The 15,400-nt window shown below is 52.6% G+C and overlaps 9 protein-coding genes across 9 annotated transcripts; 4 read left to right on the top strand and 5 right to left on the bottom strand.

Annotated features, from left to right (window-relative positions):
* Positions 1 to 141: 141 nt before the first annotated feature.
* Positions 142 to 723, top strand: Malapachy_0958 (hypothetical protein; the record flags this gene model as incomplete). Its single annotated transcript, XM_018135470.1, has 1 exon — positions 142 to 723. One exon carries the CDS (start codon positions 142 to 144, stop codon positions 721 to 723), a length of 582 nt encoding a protein of 193 aa, XP_017992585.1.
* Positions 724 to 838: 115 nt separating this feature from the next.
* On the top strand, positions 839 to 3,460 carry Malapachy_0952 (hypothetical protein; the record flags this gene model as incomplete). Its single annotated transcript, XM_018135464.1, has 4 exons — positions 839 to 2,125; positions 2,379 to 2,691; positions 2,720 to 3,144; positions 3,176 to 3,460. 4 exons carry the CDS (start codon positions 839 to 841, stop codon positions 3,458 to 3,460), a joined length of 2,310 nt encoding a protein of 769 aa, XP_017992591.1.
* Positions 3,461 to 3,546: 86 nt separating this feature from the next.
* Positions 3,547 to 4,450, bottom strand: Malapachy_0915 (nadp(+)-dependent dehydrogenase; the record flags this gene model as incomplete). Its single annotated transcript, XM_018135427.1, has 4 exons — positions 3,547 to 3,795; positions 3,824 to 3,892; positions 3,919 to 4,121; positions 4,147 to 4,450. 4 exons carry the CDS (start codon positions 4,448 to 4,450, stop codon positions 3,547 to 3,549), a joined length of 825 nt encoding a protein of 274 aa, XP_017992141.1.
* Positions 4,451 to 4,592: 142 nt separating this feature from the next.
* Malapachy_0953 (hypothetical protein) lies at positions 4,593 to 6,899 on the top strand (the record flags this gene model as incomplete). The annotated part of the gene is made up of 2 exons (XM_018135465.1): positions 4,593 to 5,027; positions 5,052 to 6,899. The coding sequence occupies 2 exons, from the start codon at positions 4,593 to 4,595 to the stop codon at positions 6,897 to 6,899; spliced, it is 2,283 nt and encodes a 760-aa protein (XP_017992590.1).
* Positions 6,900 to 7,030: 131 nt separating this feature from the next.
* On the bottom strand, positions 7,031 to 7,730 carry Malapachy_0948 (cyc2-cytochrome-c mitochondrial import factor; the record flags this gene model as incomplete). Its single annotated transcript, XM_018135460.1, has 3 exons — positions 7,031 to 7,101; positions 7,224 to 7,440; positions 7,467 to 7,730. 3 exons carry the CDS (start codon positions 7,728 to 7,730, stop codon positions 7,031 to 7,033), a joined length of 552 nt encoding a protein of 183 aa, XP_017992534.1.
* Positions 7,731 to 8,138: 408 nt separating this feature from the next.
* Positions 8,139 to 9,960, top strand: Malapachy_0955 (hypothetical protein; the record flags this gene model as incomplete). Its single annotated transcript, XM_018135467.1, has 2 exons — positions 8,139 to 9,855; positions 9,935 to 9,960. 2 exons carry the CDS (start codon positions 8,139 to 8,141, stop codon positions 9,958 to 9,960), a joined length of 1,743 nt encoding a protein of 580 aa, XP_017992588.1.
* Positions 9,961 to 12,413: 2,453 nt separating this feature from the next.
* Positions 12,414 to 13,088, bottom strand: Malapachy_0916 (adenylylsulfate kinase; the record flags this gene model as incomplete). Its single annotated transcript, XM_018135428.1, has 3 exons — positions 12,414 to 12,544; positions 12,584 to 12,794; positions 12,825 to 13,088. 3 exons carry the CDS (start codon positions 13,086 to 13,088, stop codon positions 12,414 to 12,416), a joined length of 606 nt encoding a protein of 201 aa, XP_017992140.1.
* A 92-nt stretch (positions 13,089 to 13,180) lies between these two features.
* Malapachy_0946 (cell cycle-regulated histone h1-binding protein) lies at positions 13,181 to 14,444 on the bottom strand (the record flags this gene model as incomplete). Its single annotated transcript, XM_018135458.1, is given in 4 exon segments — positions 13,181 to 13,375; positions 13,390 to 13,748; positions 13,776 to 14,290; positions 14,323 to 14,444. 4 exon segments carry the CDS (start codon positions 14,442 to 14,444, stop codon positions 13,181 to 13,183), a joined length of 1,191 nt encoding a protein of 396 aa, XP_017992532.1.
* A 256-nt stretch (positions 14,445 to 14,700) lies between these two features.
* On the bottom strand, positions 14,701 to 15,037 carry Malapachy_0949 (hypothetical protein; the record flags this gene model as incomplete). Its single annotated transcript, XM_018135461.1, has 2 exons — positions 14,701 to 14,937; positions 14,966 to 15,037. 2 exons carry the CDS (start codon positions 15,035 to 15,037, stop codon positions 14,701 to 14,703), a joined length of 309 nt encoding a protein of 102 aa, XP_017992385.1.
* Positions 15,038 to 15,400: the final 363 nt, after the last annotated feature.

Here is a 15,400-nt window from a genome sequence, read left to right as displayed (position 1 = left end):
AACGACTTTCGCCGCTCGCCACGGACGGGCCTCCACATGCGAAGCGACCCGGGGGCAGGTGCTTTTCCACGCCAAATAAAGAGGAAAAAAAATCGGCGTGCGTGGCCCATCCACGGTATTTGACGTTGGCACACGTTCGTGATGTCTGCGCCCACCGAGACCACCGCGGTCGAGCCGACGAAGGAGCAGTTGCAGTTTGCACGCGCCGTGTACATTATCTTGATGCTTTGGCCTGCATTGCGGCAGGCTGTGAATGAGCACTGGGGCGGCCCCGAGTCGGAAGAGAAACGCGAGTTCCTTTTGTCGCATCTGTGTGACGAGTACGGCAATGGCGGTAAGGCGACCAAGCCCGACTTGGATGACATCACTGATCTGATTGAAGGCTACGTGATGGAAGAATACGACTGTGAATTGGAAGACAATAGTGCCGCTATGGTCGCTCAGCATGTGTGCCTGCTGCACGCGGGCATTTTCGAAGAGGAGCGTGGCGACGAGCTTTTGAAACAGCTTGAAGCGTCGTTCTCGCGTGCAAGTGGCCATAAAGTCGCTGCGACGACGCAGGAGCACATTGAAGATATCGATGCGCCGGCCAACTACGATTACAGCCAGGACGAGCGGCCTATGGAGCCGGTCTCGGCAGCGCCTCGCGCACCTGCGCCCAAGCCGAAGCCAGAAATTGATGAAGATGGGTTCGAGACGGTGCAGCCACGCCGTCGACGATAGGGTACATAGAGTCCTAGGACCGGCCTGCTGGCCGGTGATGCTGTCGTTTTGCCTTATGTGGAGGTCGTTCACGCGTCTTTGTAGACGCGGCGGCGTGTTGCCTCCGACACTCGTTATGGCGCTGGACGCGTCATGGAGTACGTGCCGCGCCCTCGATGAGAGTACGTCAGGGTTGTCCTCCTCCCTCTTTTTCCATGCGAGTGGGGCAGGCACATCGCCTGCGCGTGGCGGCTTGCCGCCGTCGTCGCCGCCTGCGCGTCTCTCGCACTTAGCCTCTTCGTTTGCGTTGCAAGACGCCGAATGGTCATTTTTCGACGGCGTCATTGCGCTTGTCCCACCTGGCTCCTCGAGCTTTGCTGAGCTGAAAGCGGCGTTTGAAGCGTGTCAGCATGAGCCTGCCCTGTTACAGCCTGTCGTGACGGCGCTTGGTTCGCCTACGGCGACACCACAGGAAGCACGCCATGCCGTCGAGGCTCGGCTATGGAACACGCTGTTATCACTTGTTCAAGTACGTGGACATACATGGTCCGAACGGTGGGATGCGATCCGCGTGGGATCCGGCAAAGAGCCACGCGAGGAAAGCGAGGCTCCGCTTGGCCGCCCCCCTACCTTGGCCTCTGTGCCTGCGATAGTGCCCGCCGCAGCGCCAGCCCCCGAATGGCAGGAGAGCGATACATCTCTGGACGAAGGTGTGCTAGAGCCGCGTATGCTGCCCATTGCATCGCTTCCGCCGCCCATCCTGGCGCGACGCTTAGCGCTCTGGCACCGCGAGTCTCTTCGTGAGACCTTTCATCACTGGCGCGAGCGCCGTTGGGCTTTTGTACGTATGGACTCCCGAGCGAAAAACACGCATTTCAAGCTGCAGCTTCTTCAGGTATGGCTCCGGTGGCGCGCTCTACTTGTACGGCACCGACATCGACGTCATGCGGCCGACATATGGGCCACACACGCATCGCAACATCGCGCATGGCACCGATGGCGGCACGCATTTGCGTCTCATATGCATGAAAAGCGTCTGCAGCGCTATCACGCTATGCACGCGGCCTGTGCGTCGGTCGAAGCGCAACGAACTCACCGACTTGTCTCTATCGCTTGGATGTTATGGCGTCGTGCATTTATGTACCGCGAAGCCAAACGACTCGACGCTCAGCGCCTTGTCCCTGTGGCGTGGCGGCACTGGCGTGAGCGCTGGGCCTATCTTCGCACGTTACCGCAGAAAGGCGCCTTGCTGGTGTCGTATACACAGCAGCACTTGTGCCAATCGGCGTTTTTTGCGTGGCGCATGCGGCTCGGTGAGCGCCGGCGGCACATGTATGCGTGTGATGAGGCGGAGGCATGGCATCAAACACAGCTCCGCCGCAAGGCATGGCGTCGATGGCGTGCGCAGGGCCATCGTCACGAGGTACGTACACGTCCGACTACTCACCTAGACCCTCTCTCTTCTTCTGGCGCAATGGATACACACTGCACATCTTCGTCCCATGCAGAGCGCATGGGATCTATGGTCCTTGGCCTGGCATCGTAGATACGCTGCCAAAGTCCATGACATAGCATGCCTCCGACGAACATGGAATGCATGGTGGATGGCGTACGCAACGCGTGCCTCGCATCGACAACGTACGTATCTCTGATGTCTTACTGGAGTCGCTTCGCAGCGCTGGTCCTTGGACCATGGCGATCGTGTGCAGCTGCGTGTATGGACACACTGGCGTCGCCGTGTTGAGACACGTCAAGCGCAGGCACGTACAGCTTCACACACGTATGCGTGGCGCCTCACACTTCTGCTATGGCGCTCCTGGCGTGCCAAGGCGCTTGCTATAGCGGCCAAGCATACTATGGCGTTGCAATATACCCAAACGCACGACCTGCATCATGCATGGATGCACTGGCGTAGCGCTCTGCATGTGCGACGCACAGCAGCTTCGTACGAAGCGTGGCGTAGGATGCAGCACAAACGTGTATGGCACGGTACGTACAAGCGTACTAACGACCGCAGCCTGGCGCCTCGCCGTCTTGCAGCGACGACATGAACGCAGCTCCCTGGCGCTGCTGACCTCGCACATGGCGCTGCGCTCCCAACGCGAGGTATGGCACGTGTGGCTTCAGCGCACACGCGAACGACAATCGCAGATCACACGTGCACAGCGAACGCATGAACGCCTACTCCTTGTCCGTGTCTATCGTACGTGGCGTGCGCGTTGGGCGCAGGTCCAATCGCATGTGCATCTTGCCGAGCAATGGCATGACGCGCGGCATGGGGCGCAGTCGCACGTTTGGCGTGCCGCCTGGACCGTGTGGCGCCTACGTACTCGTCAGGCGCAGGCATGGCATGCATGGGAGCAAGCGCACGCGCAGCGGCGTCTTCGTGGCGCATGGCAAGCATGGCGCGATGCATGGATCGAATGGCATTTGCGTAGCGAAGTACGTCTACGTCTGTACTCACCTGTTGCAGGAATGGTCCACGTTGGCTGCACGGCGGACGTATATGCTTCGTGCCTGCTGGGAGCGATGGCGCGCACGCGCGCACGTCCTTCGACCGCTGCAGCGTACGCGCCGTCGTCTTCTGACACTCGCATGGGCCCGCTGGCGTGCGCAGTGGCGGACGGCGCAGCACCAATCCCATGCACACGACTTTCTTTACGCTACGCTGGGCCGCGATGCGTGGGAGGTATGGCGCACGGTAGCGCAACGACGACGTCAACGGCGGATTTTGGCGTACGTATACATGCCACGCTAACCACAGACGCATGGGACGCACGCCGCATTGGCGTCGTTGGTCAGGGCACAATGTACCTCACGGTCCGCTTCCTGCTCGGTTTCGAACTACTTTGACGATGCCAAGGGCCGCGCTACATGGTACGGACCTGCCTGGTTCACAGGCATCACTGTCGTCTCCGCAATATTCACATGCGCTGGACGGCTGGCGGCCCACACAATCTCCTCGGCAATATCGTCGCCAGTGAGGGGATGCAGACCCGTGTACACTTTGTCGGCAGAAGACTGGTTGCCATGGTACCGTACCAAGCTGAATTCCGTCTCGACCATGCCTGGCTGGATGTTCGTGACGCGGATCTGTAGGATAAGCGCAACGTAGACATACCTGTGTATCATAGAGTTCCTTGAGCAGAGCGGATGTGAACGCTCGCACAGCAAATTTGGTTGCACAGTACTGCTGTGAGCTAAGAAAGTACGTACCACCGAGCCGCCAGGGTAGGCTTCCACGCCGGCAATCGAGCCGATGTTGATAATGTGGCCTGCGTTGCGTGCTCGGAAACGCGGCACAAACACTTGTGTCATCTGCATGAGGCCTCGCACATTGGTATCAAGCATGGCATCCATATCACTCTCGGAAATCTCTCCGACTTTGTCAGTGCCGCAGGCAAGACCCGCATTGTTCACTACAATGAGTCACCATGTACGTACCCAGCACATCCACATGCTCAGCCCATGACGGAAGACGATGCAGCACCGAGTCAATGCTCTCCTTGCTGCGCATATCAAGCGAGAGTGTCGCATAGCGTCCACCATGGCCGGTACCGCCATGCTGATTCGCTTGCTCACACTCTGCCTGGACCTGCGTGAGGCGGTCCGCGCGCCGTGCGGCCAGCACCACGTTCGCACCTGCCCTGGCAAAGAGCATCGCAGCTGCAGCACCAATACCCGACGAAGCGCCTGTGATCAGGACCACCTTATCGTGTAAATGCTTCGTAGAAAATACTCCGCTCATGATCAGAGTCAGACACAGACCAACGTGTGTCCGCCGCGCATGCGCCTCTTCCCCACAGGGCGCTGGTCGCCCCCCGCGCACGCCGCTCCTATCACGTGGCCCACCCACCTCCTTCGTTACGCCTTGCCTTCATACGTCGAGCATGAGCACGCCAGCAGACGTGCGCGATGCTCTCGCCGTCCTGGATGCAGCATCAACGATGCGGGCGACACGTCATAGTGCTCTACAAGCACGAGCTGCATCCGAATGGGAGGCACTACCGAACACATTGGACCGCCATGTCACGCCCGATACGCAGCAGGCTGCTGCGCATGTCGACGTCCTCTCGCAGCGTCTCACGCCCACAGCCCGACTTGCGCAGGACTTATACACTGATATGAATACATTACATGAAGAGCGTGCGCGTATTGAGACATCTATGCATTGGTGTGCACAGACCTTGCAGCTTCGTACATCGTTACAAGCCCTGGCGCGCGCGTTAGAACAGCAGGACTGGGCCGCTTCCGTTCAGCACTGTACTGCGGCCTCTGCTGTAGACCCTGAGATCCTTCAAAGTCAATTTGCAGCGATGATCGTGGTACGTACTTGTTGACTGACGCAGCCCTCGACTATGTGGCCGCAAGCCCCACCGCAAACGTTGGACCAACTTCGAACGACACTGCTTGCTAAAATCGCTCAGCACTTTGAGCATTATACCAAGGAACGCGATGAAGAGAATGCGACTGTCTTCTTGGGCTACTTTGCGGATATGCATGCACAGCAAGAAGGGTTGGCTGCCTACCGCCGCTTTGCGTGTTCTTTCCTCGAAAGCCAGGCGGACGACCTTCGTCGGCGTATGGCCTCGCCGCCCTCCTCTCCCTTGTTCTTTGCTATGGTATGGGCCTCACTCTGGGAACAGCTCGCCGTGTTTATCAACCAGCATCAACCGATTGTCGATCGCTTGTTGCACGTGCCTGGCGAAGCGAATTTTGCGACCAGCGTTCTGCCAGGACTGAGCGACGTATGGACACAGATCGCGTCCGATATTGTACAAGCATGGCGTGTGCATCATCACATGGATGAGCAGCTCAGCATGATAGCCGATACTCGTACGCCTGTTCTCGAGTCGATCCGGGCTTCGCCATTCACGCCAGGCCGCATTTTCGGGCAGAAGGAAAAGCGAGGCGGCAGCGCAGCACCTAGTGCCGCACAATCTCGCGCATCCTCACCTGCTCTTCACGATACCCAGCATTTGGATGCGATACTTACCGAGCTAGCGAACATGTCATCGCAATGGGCCTTGTTTGGCCAGTTCCTGCGGCGTGCGATGGGCCTCGATGCTTTTGCCCAAGTTACATCGGATGTACAAACAATGATGCAGAACCTGCTTACCTCTGTATTTGTCCCTTTGCAGACCTACAGCTTGCAAATGGGTGTACAAAAGGTGCACCATTTAGATACCCCGGACACATCTGTGCACCCTTACGCCAGCTCTTTGCCCGATGATATGTTCTTTGCATTGCGGGCTGTTCTCACACGCGCCTTTTCCACCTCAGATCTGCGTGCGGTAGAAACTATCGTACAGATGGCACTGCGTATGACCGAGCAAGACTATCTTGACATTGTTGTCTTGCGTATGGATGCCTGTCGACGTGCTCTCAATGTGACGCGTCTAGTGGATGGGCCTCGTCGTATCGCTGCTGCTCGCGAAGTTCGAGCAACGATGGCCGTGTATGTAAATGCACTCGATACCTCAGCCATGTATGCCGAACGAATTCAAGCAGATCTCTCCGAGAATGCGTTCTTGGAGCAGTATTACGACGCGGAATGGGAAGATGGTATCTTCGCCTTGACGTCCGCCTTCGCCCTCGCGGGTCAATTAGGAACTCTGGCACCGAAACTTCGGTCTGCGCTGCACTTCGAGATCAAAGAGCTTTTTGCCGCATTGATCGAGCCACGATTGCAAACACTAGTGACTGATGTGTTCCGCGACATGCGTTATGATTTGAACGAGAAAGCATACAGCGATGCCGAGGAGTCAGACACTGTGCCCACGCGCCTTCGCCATGGATGGGACACGTTCATGCATGGCTACCGTGATCAGTTGTCCGAGGCCAATTATACAATGCTCTTCTCCCTCGCGGTAGACGCCATCGTTCATCCTTGGGAAAAGGCCTTGCAGTCACTGCAGTTTACAGATTTGGGCGCTCTTCGCCTCGACAAGGATTTGCGTGGCGTCCAGGCAATGCTGGTGGAGCAATTGCCATGGGGCGTTCGTGATAGGTTTTTGCGGCTTATGCAGACCTCCTATGTACTCAATATGGACGAGGACGATGTACGTTATGCATGCACTGACCTTCAGATGGAAACAAGCGATGCCTACGAAGAAGGCCTCGCGGCAGGTGTCTCATGGAAGCTTACAGCCACAGAGGTCCAAGAAATTCGATCCCGACGTATCTCTATAGCTTAAATACCTCTGAAGCGTGATACCCCAGCGCTGCTAGCACACCTTGCAATGGCCCTTGTGTCCATAAATCAAGTCCTTTGGGACCTGCCATGGCCGATACAAATCCCTCTGGACCACAAACGAGAACCATTCTCTCACCAAGCTTCTGAGGCGACCACAATTGCAGCTGTGCTTGCGTTGGTCGGCCAATATACAGTGGCAATGACTGCCCTTCCATTAGCAGCTGATACATAGAGGGGCGTCGATGCCATGGCAGCCAACCCTTTCTGTGTGAAAGCACTCGTAGCTGCGCATCGTATGGCTGCCCTTCGTGGTCATATAACGCACCATGCAGGGAAGAAGGCTCACTTTCTGTCCATATATGCAATTTCACTTTTCCTGGGTATTTCTTTTGGTACTCAGCCAATTCAGGGATCAGTAAAAGGTCATCCATAGACCGTGCAGCATACAAAACAGAGATTTTGGGGGTAGCAGGTAACGGAGCTTTGTCGTACACATTGGAAAGCAGCTGGTGCGCTGTTGTCACGCCAGTTCCTGCAACAAGCTTCGGTTAGTGCATTGCATACATACCATGACAACTTCTTTAGGCACATCGAGACTGGGATCCAACTTCCACGTCAGTTCAGGTCCACGAAGCGACACTGTTGCGCCTGTAGGGATGCGGTACAAATAGCGCGAAAGCTCACCACTGCCATAACGCTTGATAGTAAAATGCAACATGGTAGGATCTATTTTATGCATCATGAAAAGCGGGGTATATGCACGCTCGACTTGAATGGTCGGCTCTTTGATATAGTATGCGTAAATCGCTAGACGGCAGCGAATTTTGTCCATATCCGCCTCTTGAGGTAAAGTTAAAGCGTAAGGGGCTTGGATATGAAGAGCACGATGAATTGGTATATGCTGCAAATCAAAAGCGATTCCACTGCTGGGTGGAAGATAGGTAGCCTGATGTAGCGTGAGCGGTACATATTGCCATGGCGTAGGCAACCGAGAATCCTGCCGTAAATACAGCCAAGAGGCTAAACCCACCGCCGCACTGCCAAAACCAGCCCACGCTAAATGATTTGCCTTGCGCGTATATCTGGCTTGGGTCGCAATCCCACGAAGGCCAAAGCGCATTTGTGGCCAGCGCCGCTGTAGCATCGTGTTGGTCTTCCAGTGTGAGGGCAGAGCATACGGCTTAGTCAGCGATCAGGGCGATGCCAGCTCGCCCGTGCGAGATCTCACTCCCCATGCGTCATGACTCGTGTAGTTGTGCCTGCGGAAGAGATTGCAACAGCGAATATTGGTGACCTTACAGTGATCCTCAAGCTGTTGCTACACTGTACTAATGATTTGGCATCTACACTTGCTCAGCAATGTCACGCTGCGATTGCTGACCTACCAGAGGACAGTCGGCCCACGACGTACGACAGCCTTGTTGATGTAGCACGGTTTTGTGTGGAAGAAGAGCCTGGGTGGGATAAGGAGGCCAGTGAAAATCTGGTATCTTCGTATCCCCGTTTATGCACACTATTTGGCGAGAGTGAACGCCTCACTTCGCTTTGTAGTCAATACGAATCACACTTCCTTGGGCTACATTTTATCACAAGTGATGAGGTTCGGGAACCGGCTTTAGCGGCCGACGAACTGGAGAACTATTTAAGACGGTGGAAGCCATCTGATGTATTTAAAAAAGATACGCCAGAATGGCAAGCGGAATTGGAACGTCTTTTAGAGGCCTTTTGGGACGTGGCCGTGGACCGTGCATCCAACCTAGAGCCTGGACCTATTGATTCTACGGAGAACGATACTCATGAGCTGAATGAACAAGATGGTACTGGTGTGGAGCATACAGTCCGGACTGGGACTGAACCTAAAGTTGAAGAAGACAGTGTAACACCTAACAAGCAAGCCCCATTACAACCAGCCCAGTCGTCTGATGTAAACGGTGTGGATATGACCTCTCTCGATATTTCTGACAATAAAAAGGCATCATCATCTTCTTCAACAAGGTTGACTGATGCAGCCATAAACAAGGAAGAAGATGTACTTGGGACCGATGATGAGCCCCTTCTATCTCTTGCCTCTTTTCGAGCTTTGGCTGTGGCAGCTCCTGTGTTGGAGCGGTTCTTCGAGCACGATTTAGTCGCTTCTATTCGCTTGGACGAAGTTGTTCGGTCGTTAACGGGCGGTGCGTACGCCTGGCACGCTGCTCCCCTGGCACCACGGAACAGCGTCACCGACACGAAATCAGGAGCAGCTGCGCATGGCACAGTGTCTCTGGCCTCCACGATACTTCATACGCCCTCGCTTGATGCAGATACGCCAGCAAGCTACTCCCGCGATATTACAACAGGCACACGTGGAAAGGTAGTTGGTTTCTTAGGTGGTCTGCTTGGCGAAGAAGGCAAGACGAGAATGGATGCCTTAGCTGACCAGGTTGGGTTACGCTTGCAAACTCATTCCGTGAAAGGGCCACTTCCAAGCTTTGCAGAATCCGCTGTGCCCGTGGAAGAAACGCGAAACACCTGGCGAAGTGCGCTATTGCGTGGCGCTTCTGCTGCAGCGGGTGCGGTGACGGAGAAAAAACCCAGCACCTTCGGAGGTAGGCTAGCTGGTGCCTTTGGATCATGGCGACGCGACAATGGAAGTGATGATGCCAAAGAACAAACCATTACGGCCGACCCTGTGCCTGAAGAAGATCACATGATGCCTGAGGTGCGAAAGACTATGAAAGGAAGTGACCTTGCTATGGAAGGTCCTGAAGCGGCAGTGGAAAGTCTCCGAGCCGCCAACGAGGCGCTGGCGCAAGAACGAGATACTTTCATAATTGATGAAGTTCAATCCACTGGTGACATCTCTGGCGATATCGACGATGATGGCGCGAGTGATGTGGAGGACTTGGAGACCCTCGAACAGGTTGACAGGGACAAAAATAGCGGACTTCAAGGGGTCGAAGCAAGGCAGGCACAAGGTACGTACTTTTTTTGACATGTGGTTGGATAACTCACACGCACGGCGACGCACAACCTATGTGTCTTCACCCTCGGTAGACTTACGAAATGTCGCTGTCCAATAAATCCAATGCACGTGTGGATCGGGAGATAGCCCTAGCCAATTCGGATAGAAACCAGAAGCGACACCGCTTAAAAATATCGGGACCCCTTGGATCCCTATCGAATCACGTGTAGCAGCATTTCATCATGGAACCGAGTGGGAATGCGACTGCCAGCGAGAAGCGCGCGGACAGAGAAAAAAGACCTCATCCTATCAAACGCACAGCATCCTCTGACAGCTTGGGTATGCATGAGAGCCGCTTGGCTGAGGTGCTGAAGTCCGAGGGTCACCCCAATGACGCTGTCATTAGCCAGCTGAACCCAGATCATTCGCCACCATCCAACTTAAAATCCAAAAGTGTGCAATTTGCGAAAGAGAACAACGATTCGACGCCACTGCCAACCATGCCTTACTTGAAAAGGCATAGTTCTTCGGCATCCCCGTCTCAAGTTAAAGACCCTCTTGCGATCTCGCCTGGTCGTGAATCAGAAAAATACCCAAGTCAAAACAATCCAAAGTCTCACGCCACACCTTCAGAAACTCATTTGGCCCCATCTTATTCTGATGCGGCAGTGAAGCGCCCCATTTCAGTATCACCTCTAGGCGCGATTTCACCTGCTCTACAACTGCAAAGGCGTAATACAGCCGGAGGTGTCACTGAGTCGATATCTATGCCACATCGCTCGTCGACTCCCAAACGATTGAACTGGTCTGAAATGATCTTTCACACGATCCACGACAGTACCTCAGGTCGCCTTGTCATCCAAGAGCTTTTTGAAGAGATGTGTCATAAATACCCCGAAGTAAAAGAGTGGGCCTCTGGTGCTGACTGGGAAGCCCGTGTCAAAAACCGTATTAAATCGACATTGTCCATCAAAAACCACCTCTTTGTAAAGATGGCAAGACCTTCAAGAGCAGGCGGAAAAGGTAGCTGGTGGACGTTAAGTGCCGAGGCTTTGGAGGCTTTTCGCGAAGGAAGACTTAGTGATGCTATCCGTGTGGGAACTCTCTCGCATCATTCAATGAAAGTTGGAGTCCAAACGGCTAGTACTTCGCATGATACTTCTACAACGGCACGAGGCCTTCGAAAGATCCGTCAATCAAGCCATGATTTCATCATGTCTGCACCAAGCACACCTTCTGTATCTACATTTGATCAGCTGACTCTATCACATGTGAGCCCAGGTCAAAGTACGGAAGTTGGCTCCCCTCAATCGCTGTCTGAGAACCTTCAGCACCAGGAAAGAGGGAATATTTCCAGTTCGAGTGGCACGAAATCGTCAAATATGCGCTGTGCTCCTTTAAGCCTTTCGAACTCTAACATGCAAAATTTCTTTCAAGACCAAGCACCCGCCTTCTCGGCGCTTCCTTCTCCCTCTACTCCTGCCTCCCTCTACTCACAAAGTATTGGTATGATACCCACCCCTCAATCGGCATCGTTTCCTCTTGGTATTTCTGATATGACTACACAAAATTTCCTGGCCGGTATGCCCCCTCCATTTAAGTCAGGATCAAACCTGGGCCATGATTCAGCACCAACTTCGACTACGATGGCAAACTCGTTTTATGGCCTATCTTCTGGTGTTCAGCTACCTGACCAGGCGTTTACGATGGGGATGCAAAATGTGTCAGCAGCAGGTATTGCCCAACCACAGGGAATACCGAATTTAGGAGAAGTCTTCATGCCTGTCACGCAAAGCATGCTGTCACCACCTCTTTCGCAGTCAAACATTGGGATGGGTGGTAGCAAACCAATCCGAATGGAACACTCAGGTTCAACGGGGATTCAGCCTCATATGTCGTCTCAGTCATTTCGATCACTATATGATTCATATGGAATTCCTCCCGAGAATGTAAATATGTTATCACCCCTTTCCCAGACCTTTGACTTGTCTCAGTCACATTCATCATCAATGAACATGTCTCCACAACATCGGAGTTTACCGAACGAAAATCCCTCTCTCACCTCTTTTATGGATCCATCATACCAACATCCCTATCCTGCTTTTCCATCCTTTTCCATGGAGCCAAGCACTACATGTACTACCCCACCAACTGCAGCTACAGGTCACAAGCTTGATTCCGGTGCGGCCCAACCAAAAATGACGAGTCCTGGAAATACCAAGCCTGATGGTTTCAATTGCAGCTGGACCAACATGGACCTTTAAAATGCTAAACACGATGGAAATGCTTGAGTATAAACGATACCCAACATAAATTATATATTGAATGATGATTTGTGTAACCAGATATTTGTGTGCAATGTACTGTATTTCATCCAAGTGTAGCAACAACAGATTGTATTCACTCTATAATTGGGTCTAGCGGAAGTCAGTTATACGCAAACTTTTGACATTGATGACTACCCTTGTGTATGGTTCTTCGTTGTCAAACGTCTAGTCTATAGAGCACAGAAATCATTGTCCGATGCATCACAAGACTATGCCATGACGCTTTAGAGCTAACGAATGCACTTTAAATGTAACCCTTCTGATCCAGGTACTCAACAATGTGCTTCACACTTTGCTCAACCGTCCAGTTGTCAGCATCAATGTGAATTTCTGGCTCATCAGGAGCCTCGTAAGGAGCCGAAATACCAGTGAATTCTGATGCAGTTAGATACCAGGTATGATATGCAAACATACCTTTAATTTCGCCATTCTTGGCCTTCTTGTACAGACCCTTTGGATCACGCTCTTCACACTTCGTAATGCTTGCATCAACAAAGACCTCGACAAATGGGAGAGGCGGGTTGTGCTGCGCATGAAGCTGACGGGCAAAGTTGCGATCCGCTTTGTAGGGCGAGATGAACGACGTAATCGCGATCGACGTTGAATCGGCAAAAAGCAGAGCAACCTAAATGGTTAAAGCAAAGCGAGTACCCACCTCAGAAATGCGACGAATATTTTCTTCACGATCCTTGGGGGAGAAACCGAGGTCTTTGTTGAGGCCAAAGCGGATGTTGTCACCATCAAGACGGTAGGCCGACTTCTTGAGGTGAAGCAAGTGCTGTTCCAAAGCGGTCGCAATGGTAGACTTGCCAGAGGCAGAAAGGCCAGTCAGCCAGACCGTAACACCAGTCTGGTTGAGAAGAGAGCTGCGCTCTTTGTACGTGACGTTACCTGGGTGGAATGTGATGTTAGTAGCCATTGTTGTAGTGAAGCTGGAACATCCACCCCGCGGCAAGGGTGGGGAAGGGCACGCAATCGTAAGTATGACTAATCAATATATAAAGCACGTCACTATTGCTTCTTCTTACGCTTGACACGCGCGCTGAGATCGTTCACAGGCTGCGATGAGCTTGTTGCCGGAGTTGATGAGAATGCAGCTGAAGCAGCACCTAGGAATGCTTCTTTAATAGCCTGCTCCAAAACGGGATTTGATGGCTTTCCATCATCTTTGAGCGACATCGAAGGGCTGGCTTTCATTTCATCAATCTGTGAGTAAGTACACACTTAGGCGACCAACGGACCTTGACTTCCAAATCCTGTAGCAGCTCCTGAACATCCTTTGTTTCACGCTTTACTTGATCTTCATCGAGTAGTGATAAGGAGTCATCGGTTTGGTCCTTAGAATCGGCGTTTTTAGATTCCGACGCCTTAGAGAGCTCCACCAAGCGGCGCTTCAGAACATTGGCGGCCTGCTCAATATAATCAAGGGCGCGGCTACGCTGCTCGGGATCAGGGTGAAATTCAAGGGCAAGTCCAAGGCGTAGATTCGCATCGGACAACCTCCGCGAATAAGGTGAAAGGAGGGGCTTTAGCAAATTTAGAGATGCTTCATAGTCCGTAGAAGCTTGTTCAAAGTTTTCTGGTGTGAAAGTAAAGCAACACGTACCTGTCTCCAATCCTACATCACCGAGATCGTTCCGAACCTCGGCTAGGTCTGTTTCGATAGCCTTACGATCCCAGACTTCTCCAGTAATGAGTTTCAGCTCGCAGCGAGAAGCGCTCTTGCCCTTCGATGAAGAAACTTGGCTTGAGGTTCCATCCAAAATATGCCCATATAAAACACGTGCTAGATCCAAAACAGAGAAAACAACACCCATGTCGTCGTCATCTTCCTCCTCATCGTTCTGGTTATCGTTATCTTCATTGTCAATGTCATTCGCTTTCCGCTTTCCTAGAGATGGCACAGCCTCTTCATCACTTTCATCACCATCACCTTCAAAGCTAAATCGTGCATCATTCTTCTTCATCGCACCAGCACAAACAGCATCCGACTCATCGTTTTCAACGGTTCCCCCACCACCTAAAGCACTGGAGGTAGAGATAACATGCTCTAGCAAAGCGCGACCATACTGATGAAGTATGGGTGCTAACTCAGGTGCGTCTTCACCGTATTCATCACGGCTGAAGGGTAAGTAGTCCAATTGGCAACATACAGTGATTCAAGTGCCGATGCAAGAAGGTCTGACGCAGATTCATATTTCTTTAGGGCGAAGAGACGTGAAGCTTCATCAATATCTACTCGAACAGCATTAAGAGTCTTTTCCTTACTATTCATGGTTGTAAGTTGAGAGTCGGGTGTCAACGCGACGCGCCTCCACTTTTCGTAGCCGGAATCGAGGCGCGCGCTGAACCAAGGGAACACTCAAAACGGCTAAACGAAACCGCGATAATGCCTAAGAAACAAAAATGATAGCGTTCGGCTCTATTGGAGCATTGTCGTATATAATTTGAGAGACGCATTAAAATTACCAGGATGCAAACAAAACGCGATTGTCCGAGCTACAAAAAAAAAAAAAAAAATGGCAAGAGTTTTATTTCTTGAATAGGCCTTTCATCTTCTGTACCAGCGTCTTCTTCTTCGCAAGTGAATCATTTGCAGGGTCCTCCTTGCCAACAAACTCGGGTCCTGTTTGTGCATCTTGACCAAACTCAGGTACAGGACCATTCCTGCTATCGGCCAATTCAGGCGCCACTACAGCGGGCTGCTCGCGCGTCATTTCAGCGCTTTGCGAGACTTGCTTGGACGAGTAGGGGCCCACTGTGATATGCTGATATGAGACGCAGGTAAATACGTACGTTCTTAATCTTTTGACGAGATGCATCGTCAACATTGTCCAGATGAGGGACGTTGTGTTTTGTACTATCCATGGCTGATGACAATAAAAAAGGAAGCGGCGACGTCCCCGCTTGAAAAATAGAATGTGGAGCTCCGTTCATCCTCGATCATGGAGCAGCACGGCCATACTTTTTTGCACTGGCTCCAGACAGAGGGTGGATATGCGAACCCTGCTCTGGAATTTCGGCTTGGTACGATATATATTACCTAACCAGAAAGATGAAAAAATGGGATGGGGGCTCGTGTCGGTAGCTGACCTCCATGAGAATGCTACCATATTCTCCATTCCAAGAACATTGATTCTTCACCCGGCCAGATGTCATGAATATATACAAGAGGACCTTCAAACGGTCAAGGATTATACGTACCTTCATCCTAGAGAATGGATGGTCTTA

The sequence above is a fragment of the Malassezia pachydermatis genome (assembly GCF_001278385.1).
Source record: "Malassezia pachydermatis strain CBS 1879 chromosome Unknown scaffold3, whole genome shotgun sequence".
Classification (NCBI taxonomy): domain Eukaryota; kingdom Fungi; phylum Basidiomycota; class Malasseziomycetes; order Malasseziales; family Malasseziaceae; genus Malassezia; species Malassezia pachydermatis.
The sequence above is the reverse complement of the archived record's forward strand: the minus strand, read 5'-3'. Positions and strand labels throughout refer to the sequence as shown.